This window comes from Eupeodes corollae, chromosome 1 (assembly GCF_945859685.1).
Source record: "Eupeodes corollae chromosome 1, idEupCoro1.1, whole genome shotgun sequence".
Taxonomy (NCBI): domain Eukaryota; kingdom Metazoa; phylum Arthropoda; class Insecta; order Diptera; family Syrphidae; genus Eupeodes; species Eupeodes corollae.
In genome coordinates, this window is record NC_079147.1 from 150,749,175 (window position 1) to 150,763,257 (window position 14,083).

Sequence of the window (14,083 nt, forward strand, 5' to 3'; positions counted from 1 at the left end):
GCGAAGAGCCCTACCGAGCAATGTCTAGTTTTGGCATCCCTGTCAAACTTATCCGTTTGTGCAGAATGACGATGGAGAATGCACGCTGCTCTATCAAGGTCGGAAAAGATCTTACCAATTCATTTGATTTCAAAAAAGGTTTTAGACAAGGCGATGCACTGTCATGCAACTTCTTCAACATCGTTTTGGAAAGAATTATGCAAACCTCAACCATCAACACTAGAGGCACAATCTCAAAAAAAGGTCCATCCAATTACTCGGGTACGCAGATTAACATAATTGGTAGATCAAAGCGTGATGTCAGTGGAGCGTTTGACGGATTGCGCATTGCGACGGAAGCGAAGAAGATGGGTTAAGTGGTCAATGAGGGCAAGACCAAGTATAGGTTGTCATCAAAAAAGGACACTGAACGACGACGTCTTGGACAAAACGTCACCATGGACAGCTATAACTTTGAGGTTAAGTTAAGGACTTTGTCTACCTGGGCACCGCTATTAACACAGACAACGACACCAGCGCTGATATCATACGAAGAATAACTCTTGCAAATCGCTGCTTCTTTGGACTTAGAAGGCAATTGAGAAGTAAAGTCCTCTCTCGAGCATGTAAAATCACCATCTATAAGACACTCATCATCCCGGTTCTCATTTATGGCGCTGAGACCTGGACCCTGTCAAAGAAAGATGAGAGCGTCTTAGGATGCTTCGAGAGAAAAATTCTTCGGGTGATTTTTGGTCCCATACGCATAGATGGAGAATGGAGGAGAAGATATAACGACGAACTGTACGGGCTGTACAGCGACACTGACCTAGTTAGCAGAATTAAAGTCCAACGGCTTAGATAGCTAGGTAATGTAGAGCGAATGGACATCAACGGTCCAGCCCGGAAGGTCTTCGAATCCAATCCCGAGGGACGGCGCAGTAGAGAAAGACCGCGACTCAGGTGGCGCACCCAGGTGGAAGAGGACCTCAACCAACTTGGCGTGCGAAACTGGAGACAGCTAGCTAGGGACCGATCTGCCTGGAGACGCTTGTTGGTTGAGGCCCAGGTCCGCCCGGGACTGTAGCGCCACCTTAAGTAAGTAACTAATATTAATTGCGAACGTTGGGAAAGTTAATGTAACTTAATTGTTTCATTGCGAAAATTACAGTGACCAAAAAAGCCGACGGAAAACTATACTTCCACTAATCACAAAACTATTTTGTAGATAAAATATTTTTTTTATTTGTATGATATTCGATGTAACAATTGTTTTTAATTTTTTTTTTTCTTTGGATTTCTAAAAATAACTTTAATATATTTTGTTTTTAAAATTATATCAATTCGGTCTCATTATCAAATATACAAATTTTATTCAATTCAATAGCTTTATTAGTTCATGATATATTTTGGGTTAACCAGGATCTTCACTTGTTTTTGTGGTTTTTATGGTAAAAAAAAACCACCAACTCAATTTTTTGACAGTCCTTTCTGCAACTTTTTTATCAGTAAAACAAAATTTATTTCACTTCTATATCTCTACTGGTTCTTAAGATATAGACGACGAAGAAAGCTTCACGAACGGTTGGACGTACGACCGTTTGTGCACACACACACACACACATCTCTCTCAACATCTTTTATTAAGATTCTAGGGACCTTGAAAAATCAGGAAATATCAAAATTTTCTATTTGAAAAATCGAACCGATTAAAAATACCCAAAAATCAATTATTTCGTTAATGAATTCGGGATAACATCAGTATAAGATTTTTCTAGAGCAAGAGCTGAAGGCGAATACATTTAACTTCAAGAAATCAAACAGATTTATCAATCAATCATAATAGCGGCATCATTCCAACATATTTCTTTATGATCAAAAAGAATCCGCTATTGACAAGGTGTCAATGTTATCAGGTATACAGCGATATTAACCGACTATCTGAGGCTAGATCTCAAGAACATGAACATGTTTTCATCAATCAGCCGGTGATTCCCCCAATAAAACGTCGCGTCACTACATGTCAAGTAAGCGGCGGCGCAGGCATCGATGGCGCGCGCCGCCGTACGCAAAGCTCGGGGTATTAAAAGAGAGGTTTTGCATCTTGTTCATCTCAGTGCGGGGGTTTATCGATTGATCTTGATCATGCAACTTAAAACCAGACAATTATTTTCTCTTGGTTGACATAAATAAAGTTAAGGTCAACATTTGGATGTTGTAAGGCCCTAGCTCTAAAATAAAGCAACAATCAATTTCTTTACCTATCGTTCTTAAGAACAGAGCAACCTATCGTAAGAATTTTATATATTCACTTTTATCTGATGCAAATAACAAACTAGGTCATTAGAAACTCAAGCGTGACACACACGCTTTAATTAAATTTTAGGAATTTGCTAAAAATTCTTTTCAACAGAAAAATTCAATTAAAATAAATTAAAGTAATTTAAAGTAAAGTAAGAAATTAATGTCAATGATGAATTAGATGACACAAATTAGCGACTCAGCTCCAGATATGGGGTAATTAAATTTACAATTTGAACGCTTTTTTTTGTTTGAACCGTTAATTGATTACCGATTATCTAAAAGAGGCGAGTTAAAATTAAATTAACAAAAAAAAGTCCCACCAAAGATAAATATATACCACAAAATTTTGTATCCATATTTATAAATACATACATCAGTCAAAGTTGATATAAACGTAAAAGTATCTCCCAAATACTTGCCACTCGAATTTCAAACCTGATGGTTGCTGGAATAAAAAAAAAGCACTGTTTTTATTGTTTGAATTTAACAAAACGATAATTTTATTTTATTAATAAAAGAAAAAAAGGCCCGCAAAAGGGCATTTATTATAAAACTCATTTTACAAAAACAACATAACTTTATACAGAAACTATAGAGTGTATAAATACCTTACCAACCTTAACTATGTACCACCTAATAAATTAAGTATCATTTTCTATTTGAACTTGTATCTATACGGGAGTTAGTTTGAAATCGGATGTGAAATATTAAGTGAAGTGAAGTGTCGTGTTTCAAACTTCTATCCAATTATAAAATGGAATGAAAGGGGAAAGGAGAAGAGTTGAATTATTGTCAACCAGAAAATTGGCGGTAAAACGACCTACCTACGTCGAACAACATAACGTCCGGGATTTGATATACCTACCTACCTACATACCTAATTATATACAAAGTGCGTCTATTTAACCGTGACTTTATTAAATTGAGAATTTATTATATTGACACTGATTTAAATTAATGTTGTACAAATCAGATACTTTTTAATTCACCAAACAAAAAAAAAAGATTACCAATCTTGCCATTATACTTTAGTTCCTATACTCGTACACACAACTTTGCTATGATCCTATAGATTTATTAATTAATTACTAATTTATTGTATTCTAATTCCTACCTACAAACATATTAAATAAATAAATCACCTGAATATACTTAAGAACATTTTAAAGATGCTGCATAAGATATTCATTTTTATCTTGTCTACTGCCGGTAAGTACCTAACCTCCTAAGAAATTATTTTTATACACAAATTAATATTAGCATATTTAAATTCCAAAAAAAAGATAAAATATATAGTTTTGTTTTAAGTGCAGACAAATATTTAATTTATTTTAACGGTGAAACAAGAAGATGAGTATCTTTTAATCTATTCAAAAATTATGCAAAATTTCTATAGTCATATTCGCAAAACGTCATCTTTCTTAATCTTTCCAAGGTGACTCAATTAATCTTCAAACAGATCTACTAAATATTTAAGGACTTAGTCATCTATTAAGAATTTGAGGTACTGACGTATCCGTGCGGGAACTCCTAAAACCAAATTTTGTTTCTGTAATAAGTCTTAGCTTTTTATAAAAGTTACCAGAACCATTTTCAATTGTTGGTCAAAAATTAATCTTTAGTAAGGAAACATTTTCGTTTTTTTTCATAATTTTAGTTTTTAGGCTGTAAAAACTAAAACATTGCCATTTTAGAGGTTTTCCCACAACTGAGATTGTCTAACCTTTAATAGTGCTTACCTACATTATTTCATCCTTTTAAACCTTTTCCTTTTCAAAAGTAGCAAGATCTTGCTGATTTAAATTTACCTATCGTGGATTTAACAACCGCTAAAAGCAGATTGTATGAAGTCATTTTAAAGGTTGATGAGAAATGTAGAGCTGAATGTATTGTACAGAACAAACTTACAGCAGTTTAAACCATAACCTTGCAGAGTACAACTATTTCAAGGATTCCAATAATGTCCGTGTGATTTCTATGATGGACAGACTACGTAGTTAATGAACTTAAAGATAGATTTAAATTTTATTCTACGCTGACCTGATTTACCCCTAGAGTGTAATATGTGCAAAATATCAGAAAGAGAAGATATTGTCCACTTCTTGGGGAAATCCCCCATTCTCAGAGAAATTAGAAGGAATGCATTCAGAAAAGACTTTTTACCAGAAGTTAAAGTGATGATGAGTTTATCTTTACAAATATTGCAAAACTGGGCTTAGATTATAGAAGTGCTATAATGAACGAAAATTTCTGATTGTGTTTCTATTCTTACGTCCCTAGTTAGCTGTCTCCAGTTTCACACGCCAAGTTGGTTGAGGTCCTCTCCACTTGGGTGCGCCCCTTGAGTCGCGGTCTTCCTCTACTGCGCCGTCCCTCGGGATTGGATTCGAAGACCTTCCGGGCTGGAGCTCTACATGACCTAGCCATCTAAGCCGTTGGACTTTAATTCTGCTAACTAGGTCAGTGTCGCTGTACAGCCCGTACAGTTCGTCGTTACATCTTCTCCTCCATTCTCCATCTATGCGTACAGGACCAAAAATCACCCGAAGAATTGTTCTCTCAAACCATCCTAAGACGCTCTCATCTTTCTTTGACATTGTCCAGGCCCCAGCGCCATAAATGAGAACAGGGATGATGAGTGTCTTATAGATGGTGATTTTACATGCTTGAGAGATGACTTTACTTCTCAATTGCCTTCTAAGTCCAAAGAAGCAGCGATATGCAAGAGTTATCCTTCGTTTGATTTCAGCGCTGGTATCGTTGTCGGTGTTAATAGCGGTGCCTAGGTAGACAAAGTCCTTAACTACTTCAAAGTTATAGCTGACCATGGTGACGTTTTGTCCAACACGTCGTTGTTCAATGTATACTTGGTCTTAGCCTCATTGACCACTATTGTGTTTCTATTCACTATTTTTTACATTTTTTGTAATCTATCGTGAACTTTATATAGTTAAAAAATTATAAAAACCTTTTTCAATACTGAATCTAAACCTTTGCCACAAATCATTAAATTGGGTGAAGTACCCGTGGTATGATGTTAAGTGCGTAGAACTGCAATAATGACCTTCTGTGCCTGAAACTCCAAAGAACTGAAGAGAACAGAGATGTACTCAGGAAAGCTAAAATAGACCCAAAAGGAAGACGCGAAGATATAAGTGGAGGCGGTGGGAGCTGCTTTCCAGCAACTTTAGAAGTTGAATGTTAGCCTTCGCTTTAACCACAACCTGGAAAACCCTGCTTAGTCACTTTTACCTTTGATATGACACAATGGCGATCTCGGAACCGCTGTTTCATGCGGTTCGATGACGATTCCTTGGCAAATGCCATAATCGCAGAGCAAACGAGACCAACTCGCTTGTTAGTGACGAAGGTTGAGCTTCAGCTTATCTTGAAATCAATAAAAAACAAAAAGTCAGCAGGTGTCGATGGTATATCCCACTTTATAGTAAGACATTTACCGATGGAGGCAATTGACATTTACACCACTCTTCAACAATGAACTGAATAATGAATATTATCCAATGCATTGGAAGACCGCTGTGGTTCATCCTCTCCCGAAAAAGGGAAAGGACAACTCCAAACCGTCAAATTTTCGGTCGATAAGTCTTCTTCCGAGCATCAGCAAAGTTTTCGAAAAGATCATCAATAGGGCTCTGACTAAGTGGGCTGCGGACAACAAAGTAGTTCCGCATAAACAGTTCGGGTTCAAGGTGGGCCAAGACACAATTCATGCTGCGTCTAAACTCGTTGTTCTGGTTGATTTGGAAAAGTCTTTGACACCGTATGGTTAGAGGATCTTTACCTAAAACTGAGCAGGATTGGCATAAGCAAGCCATTGTTGTATATACTTTATGATATGCTTAACGGTAGAAAGTGTGTGTTGTCAAAAGTGGCAATGTAACTTCTACCACAACATTCCAAATTAACAATGGTCTTCAACAGGGAGCGGTGAATTCGCCGATTCTCTTCAGCATTTACAATAGCGATCTGATAGGTAGTCTTACAAAGGCAATTGCGTACGCCAACGATCTAATTGCGTGCAGAACGGCCCGAAAGGTTGAGGTTATTAGAATTCTCTTGCAGCGTGATTTCGACAAGATTCAGCGATATTACGACGACTGAAAAATTGAAAATAAATGTCCAGAAGTCGGAGACAATTCTGTTTCGTACTCCGTTGGCTAGGACCGCGAGGGATACGTGCAAGAATTGGCGCAAGATTGTCATCGTTGATCTTCACGGGTAGCTATTCGTGAGCAAAAGTGTTTGGTTAGATAAGTATTTATATTTCGACAGACATATAAATGCTGCTCTGACCAGGGCCAGGAGAGCCTTCGCTCTGACGAAACAGCTGTTTTACAGCAGTCGACTTGACCCCAGATACGGCCGATAATCGTTTATGGTTGTCGTGTGTGGTTGAACGTTGCCCCTTCCCAGATGGAGAAGTTTTGGATGTTCAAGCGGCATTGTTTACGACGCTGTACCGGCTTATATCGAACAAGCGAATCTTCTTAAGTGCATTGCTATTCCAACGAGGTCCTATACAATGGGGTTCGAATCAACAGAATTGACAACTTCGTGATAAAACTCGTTCGAGGTCACATTGCAAGTTATATTTCTTCAATCAACAATTTAATTTTCGGGCGTTCTATTCGAACGACAAGTAATTTGAGAGTGCACGGGCGACTCCTGTACAATCGGGACATCATGGTACAAGTTTGAGAAGCGCTCCTTCCGTTCAGTAGGGCTGTGTTCGAACGGGACCGAACTGAAAGGGTGAAGCTGGAGAACCAGTTTTGGTGGCTTCAATCGGCACTTGATAGTGGATAGTCGGGATGGGGTTTTAAGCCATGGCTGTTTTATAGTTTTAGGGTTTAGTTTTAAGGCATCGTGGCACAAAAAAAAGTAATTACAAAAAAAAAACATGGAATAAGAAAAAAAAAGAAGAACAAAAAATGTTAGATATTCAGATTTGCTGCTGTTGTTATTCTAGTTTTAAATAGTTTATAGGTAGAATAGGTAGTTTCACTTAGTTTAAGTTTTATTTAAAGGACAATTGAATTTGTTTTTTTTTTATTTTCTAATAAAAAAAAATTAATTGTAGAAAGCGGACCTTAGGGTCGAAAGGCATTCCTAATAAGTATTATACGAGTAGTTTAACTTAGAGTGTCCGTATGAGCCATGTAAGTTATGGTTAATAAGGCTAGTTTCAGAATTGTTGTCTAGTTTTAAGATAGCATCTAGTAAGATTTTAAGAAAAATCGAATTGACAGTTTTTTTATAAAACATAAAAACCTAAAAAAACATTACTCAATGTTGGTAAAAATTTATTTTCGACTCAAATATCTTTTCAAAAATTTGGGATTATGGCTTTCAACTAATTTTAACTAATAAGAAATATTGTTCTCAACATTCGGTAAAATTTTTAGAAAAATCGAGTCGATGAATCTAACAGAAAAGCTTTACAAAGCAATATAAACAAACCGACCAATATAACGGTAAAAGAAATGGATGCATTTGTTAGTATATGCCTGTTTATATCGTTCGTTCGTGAAATTGCCTTCAACAAGAGGATATTGGAGCTCAGAAATTGGTCAAAGTTTTGTTTACAAGACAATGACATGCAACCGATGGGAAGACATAAAGCGATATCTCCACTTTGCCGACAACGATAAGTTTATAAAGCGTGGTTTGCCCGGACATGATAAACTTTTTAAAAAAAGACCTCTTCTTAGTAAAATTAGAGATCGGCTTCATCTTATTCCAAAGGAAGAATTCCTTGCACTTGACGAGAAAAGAATTCCTACAAAATGATGGCATAAACTGAAGCAGTACAACCCAAAGAAACCTCACAAATGGGGTTATAAGAATCTGGTCTTAAGTGGGGTGTCAGGGTTTAGCTATGAATTTGATCTTTTCGCTGGAGATCAAAGTAATACATATCCAGAAGATGCTCCTGCCGTCTGTGTGAGTGGAAATGTTGTTTCACGATTGAATGCCACTTTATCAAGACACAAAAACCACAAAATCTTCTTCGATAACTGGTTTTATAGCCCAAAGCCTTAGGTACATTTGACCAAAACGGTACTGCTTCCATTAGGAACGGTAAGATTGAACAGAGTGCCAAATGTAATCCAACAACAAAAAAGAATCGATACTGCAGAAAGGTAAAAAAGCATATTGAAATTGACTGTCCAAAAGTTATAGATGTATACTATAAATACATGGGCGGTGTGGATCGCTTGATTCGATGCTAAGGCTTTACCGGATCGGATCAAAGAAATGGCACAAAAAAATATTCTTCCTTTTCTTGGCGTAGTAAATGCATGGTTTTTATGTCGCAAGAAAAGTGACGTGTACATGTCCTTATTCGACTTCAAGATGGCAGTAGCCGAGTATTTCTGCAAAGTTGGCAAAACGTTTAACAAAAAGAAGGGTCGACCAGCTTCCATCACTGTTGCTCCGAAAAGTACGAAAAGAACTATGGATTCCAGTCCATCAACCTCAACGCAGAAAAAAGGTTTTGGCGCGACCCACTCCTCTGAATGAAGTCCGTAAGGATTCAAGGATCACCTTCCAGAATGGAAAAGTGACAGACATCAATGCCATAATGATTGCGAATTTCGAAATTTCATATTTCCAAATCCGGTGTTTATCTTTGCTTGAACAAAGACAGAAATTGTTTTATGTCTTTTCATATTTGAATTTACTCTTTTTTTGATTTATGTAACGTTAAAATATAAAAACAAAATAAATATAAATATGAATTAAATAATCAATAAAAACATAAACTTAAGAAATATCTTTACTGCATAAAACACTATATATGGCAAGAATTTTTCCCAGGGGGTTCACGTCCATACCCCCAACCATACTGGATCCGCCATTGCAAACGGAAATAGACATAAGGTGTAATATTTGTTGGTTATTTTGCAAAAAGTTAGTGTCAATACATATAGTGCCACCTGTTGCACTTCAAGATCAATACATAGTTAGACCGTAATCTACGCCCTAAAGTCCTAAAATCAAAATTGCTTCAAAGGTCAGATCCAATGGGTATACACTTCCCCACAGGGAGTAAGTGGTTACAAATCAAATTAAACGTATCTTTAATTTTAGAAACAAAAGTAGCATTTTATATTTCATCGTCCCATAAGGGATTTGTAAGAGAATTAACGAATTCACTAATTTTCCCAAGATTATTTTATAATGCAGGACCGGGCAGCCTTTAAGAAATCACAAATTCCAACATAGTTTTCTAATGAAATTATGAGCTACCTCAACTTCTTCACCAGTTTAACAGCCCCTTCAAAGTTCAAACTAAAGTGTTTTCTATTTTTGTTTCCTTATTTTTTTTTTTCAAACAAATACTTTTTCCAACAAAAATTTAAGTAAACTTTTCAAACAAATTAAGCAAGTTGAATTTTATAAAAATAACCCTCCCCCGAAAAAAAGATTCCATAGAGAGGTTAACTCTTAGGAGAGTTAAAAAAACATTTTAAGTTGTGTTTTGTTGTGATGTTTTTGTTTTTCTATTTTTACCTACATTTTTGTTTCACTTTTGTAAACACTTGACACGCATCGCAGAACTTCTCTTAATTCATAAAAATAAAAAATAAAAAAAAAGGGAAAGCAAAGGAGAAACATGAATAAAAATCAAACTTGATTTATGAGTTTAAAATCAGGAAATAAAAAGGTTGTTGATTCAAATTCAAACAAATAAAAAAAGGGGGTTTCTTTGGAGCAGTTGATTTGTATTGTAGATATATGTAGGTAATGTAGATCTTGGTGACCGGTTTATCAAATCATGAAAATAAATATTTATAAATAGGTTACTGGGTGTTATTTATGGCTGATTTGGGTGTTAAGTGTTTACTTACAGTTAGCTATATACTTGTGTATTCATTTTATAGCAAATTTAATTTTTAATTGGTATCACACGGACGTCGTAGTCGGACATGAAGTGAGTGTACTTTTAATGTAAATTTGTTGTTATACAAATATTAGAAGACCTGAGTGCTTTGAACATTTTAATTAAATTTTATTTCAATTTTTAACTTAAAAAGAGGCTGGGATGCGACCTATAAACTTTCTATCTCGTCTGTCGATTTGTCCTGCCTAAAACTTTAACAAATGTTCATAAGAATATTCTGTGTGAAATAAATACTTTCAAGTCAATATCTCTCTTTGTTCTTCTACTACTTGTGTCGAAAACCGTTTCATTTCAGTTTTTGTAGGTTTCCGTGGCAAGAGTACGATAACTTAGGCGACAAGATATTATAATTGAATTTTTGAGAACAGTTAAAAAAAGCATTAAAGCATAAACAGGGAATCTATCTCCCCCCGTTTAGGCGGGAGGGACAATTTAAAAAAATTATTACTTAAAATGGAAAAAATAACGGTAATAAAGGGTGATTTTTTTTAGGGTAGGATTTTCATGCATTAGTATTTGACAGATCACGCGGGATTTCAGACATGGTGTCAAAGAGAAAGATGCTCAGTATGCTTTGACATTTCATCATAAGTAGACTTACTAACGAGCAACGCTTGCAAATCATTGAATTTTATTACCAAAATCAGTGTTCGGTTCGAAATGTGTTTCGCGCTTTACGTCCGATTTATGGTCTACATAATCGACCAAGTGAGCAAACAATTAATGCGATTGTGACCAAGTTTCGCACTCAGTTTACTTTATTGGACATTAAACCAACCACACGAATGCGTACAGTGCGTACAGAAGAGAATATTGCGTCTGTTTCTGAGAGTGTTGCTGAAGACCGTGAAATGTTGATTCGTCGCCGTTCGCAGCAATTGGGTTTGTGTTATTCGACCACATGGAAGATTTTACGCAAAGATCTTGGTGTAAAACCGTATAAAATACAGCTCGTGCAAGAACTGAAGCCGAACGATCTGCCACAACGTCGAATTTTCAGTGAATGGGCCCTAGAAAAGTTGGCAGAAAATCCGCTTTTTTATCGACAAATTTTGTTCAGCGGTGAGGCTCATTCCTGGTTGAATGGCTACGTAAATAAGCAAAATTGCCGCATTTGGAGTGAAGAGCAACCAGAAGCCGTTCAAGAACTGCCCATGCATCCCGAAAAATGCACTGTTTGGTGTGGTTTGTACGCTGGTGGAATCATTGAACCGTATTTTTTCAAAGATGCTGTTGGACGCAACGTTACGGTGAATGGCGATCGCTATCGTTCAATGCTAACAAACTTTTTGTTGCCAAAAATGGAAGAACTGAACTTGGTTGACATGTGGTTTCAACAAGATGGCGATACATGCCACACAGCTCGCGATTCTATGGCCATTTTGAGGGAAAACTTCGGAGAACAATTCATCTCAAGGAATGGACCGGTAAGTTGGCCACCAAGATCATGAGATTTGACGCCTTTAGACTATTTTTTGTGGGGCTACGTCAAGTCTAAAGTCTACACAAATAAGCCAGCAACTATTTCAGCTTTCGAAGACAACATTTCCGAAGAAATTCGGGCTATTCCGGCCGAAATGCTCGAAAAAGTTACCCAAAATTGGACTTTCCGAATGGACCACCTAAGACGCAGCCGCGGTCAACATTTAAATGAAATTATCTTCAAAAAGTAAATGCCATGGACCAATCTAACGTTTCAAATAAAGAATCGATGAGATTTTGCAAATTTTATTCGTTTTTTTTTTTTTAAAGTTCTCAAGCTCTTAAAAAATCACCGTTTACGTACAATTAAGTATGATACATTTTTTTAAAGCCAACATTCTGTGCTATTTATCCATACCATATCTATTTATTCTTTATACCAGTTTTTAAATCAAGTCAAAACTATGTGTAGTTTTTGAAAAAATAATTTTAACATGAACATGAATTCCAAAAGTTAGTTTACTGTCCAAGTGGACACCAAGGCATTAAACATTTGATTTTAAGTTTGCGACTACGCCGCGCCGTTGATTAAGAAGGAGTAACGTGGCAAAGATAGCCTGAGTTTTCTAGGTATTTATCTTAATCTTCCAATCATTAAAATATTGTTGAAGTGCATTTAAAGAAGATTGCAAATAAAAGAACCGAGTGAATCAGGAGAGAATACACAGGTGTCATCTGCAAATATAGCTTTATTGCAATTTTGCAAAACAGGAAAATCAGCAGCACAAACTGAATAGAGTAAAGGACCAAGAACGGATCCTTGAGGCCATTTTGCAGTACATTCAAAGATTTCCAAAAGACTTTTGTTAACAGAAACAAGTAAACTTCTTGATGACACAAAGGACTTCACAATTTTTATTATACACATGGGAAAGTTGAGCATTACAAGCTTGTGTAAAAGCCCGTAATGCCAAACAAAATCAAATGCTTTCTCAACTTCAACTAAAATTTAGCACGGGAAGAAATCATTTTGAAGTCAATACATTCATTATTTTATGAGATATTCGAAAACCGAATATTAATTTTTACCAATTTCGCGTTCAATTTTTTGAAGATCTTGATTTTTATAAAAAAAACTGATAGTCGGATTTTTATAAAAAAAAATATCTGAATGTCAAAAACAGTATTTTTTTATAAAATAAAATTAGTTTGAAGACAATACCTTTAATTTTTGAAAAGGTATTTGAGTCGAAAATCATTTTTTTTTTAACTTTTAGTAATGTGGTTTCTAGTTTTTGCAAAAAACAAAACTATCAATTCGATTCTTCTCAATAATTTTTTGTTTTAAGATATTGACAATTATTTTTGCTGTTTTTATTTTTAAACTTTAGTTGATTTTTTTTTAAAGTTGCATTATCCATTTTGCTGTTTTAAAAGTTTAACGGAAATAAAATTTGAATGATCACATCGCAATTTGTTGTAAGCATCGATTCTTTTGAGGTAATTTTCGACCACTTTTTGACACATATTGGGCGGTACCTGAGTCGGAACTTGACGAACATTGGTTTTTAAGTGTTCAGGAGCTAAAGGTTTATCTGCATACGAGTAAACCTGGTCTTACGCGTAGCCCCACACAAAAAAAAGTCCACAGGTGTCTAATCGAATGATCTTGGTGGCCAGTTAATATCGCAGAAATTACGCGGCTAAGAAATGTCTCTTGCATGAGGCGCTGTCTTTTTAAAACCATATCTTCTCCAAATCTTATTTTTAAATAGCAGACAAGTCAAGTCGGACCATACGAATTAAGTGACAGTCGTTCCATCGTCATTTTCGAAGAAGTAAGTTCCAATCACACCTCCGGACCAAAGAGTGCACCAAACAGTGTTTTTTATGATGTAATGGAATGTCTTCAATTACTTGAGGATTCTCAGAAATACGACATTTTTGGTTATTAACATACCCACCGATTGAGAAATGTGCTTCGTCGCTGAAGAAAATTTTGTTCGAAAAATCACAGTTCACCGCCACATTTTTTTCAAGCACCCATTCGAAATATCTACGACGTTGTGAATAGTCAGCTGGCTTCAGCTGTTGTGTGAGCTATATTTTATACGGATGAATAGATGCAAATGCAAAATATGCCACATGACAGTCCTAATTCTTGAGAACGACGAGGATTCGACACAGTCAGGTCTTTGGCAACACTTTCACTTACAGCAGCGATATTTTCAGTGGTACGAAACAAAGTACCGCAGGCTTTACCAATCCAGTGTCTTCAAATTTCTTTACAATTTTGCTTATTGCTTGCGAAGTTGGACGATTAGTAAACTATAATCTTCTCTTAAATCACGATATGTACTGTGGCAGAATTACCCTTTTTGTAGTAGGTTTTAACAATTTAAAAAAAATGGTTTAACAACAGACAGATGTCAATTCCAGCCTTATACT

General features: G+C 35.9%; 2 protein-coding genes across 5 annotated transcripts in view; one reads left to right on the top strand and one right to left on the bottom strand.

Annotated features, from left to right (window-relative positions):
- Positions 1–14,083, bottom strand: part of LOC129941151 (trichoplein keratin filament-binding protein) — a 403,230-nt gene that overhangs the window by 255,613 nt on the left and 133,534 nt on the right. Inside the window, exon 3 of one of the 2 annotated variants that reach the window (XM_056049712.1) lies at positions 2,656–2,728. The gene's annotated coding sequence lies outside the window, so the exon portion shown is untranslated. Of the gene's footprint in view, positions 1–2,655; positions 2,743–14,083 lie in introns of those variants that run through there. The other variant, XM_056049713.1, reaches the window with a different exon arrangement.
- The window catches only part of LOC129941155 (peptidoglycan-recognition protein LB), a 67,554-nt gene continuing 56,203 nt past the window's right edge, over positions 2,733–14,083 (top strand). Inside the window, exon 1 of one of the 3 annotated variants that reach the window (XM_056049718.1) lies at positions 2,733–3,492. In XM_056049718.1, the coding sequence (XP_055905693.1) occupies positions 3,453–3,492 (40 nt within the window). In that variant the 5' untranslated portion in view covers positions 2,733–3,452. Of the gene's footprint in view, positions 3,493–10,105; positions 10,261–14,083 lie in introns of those variants that run through there. The other 2 variants (XM_056049719.1, XM_056049720.1) reach the window with 2 other exon arrangements.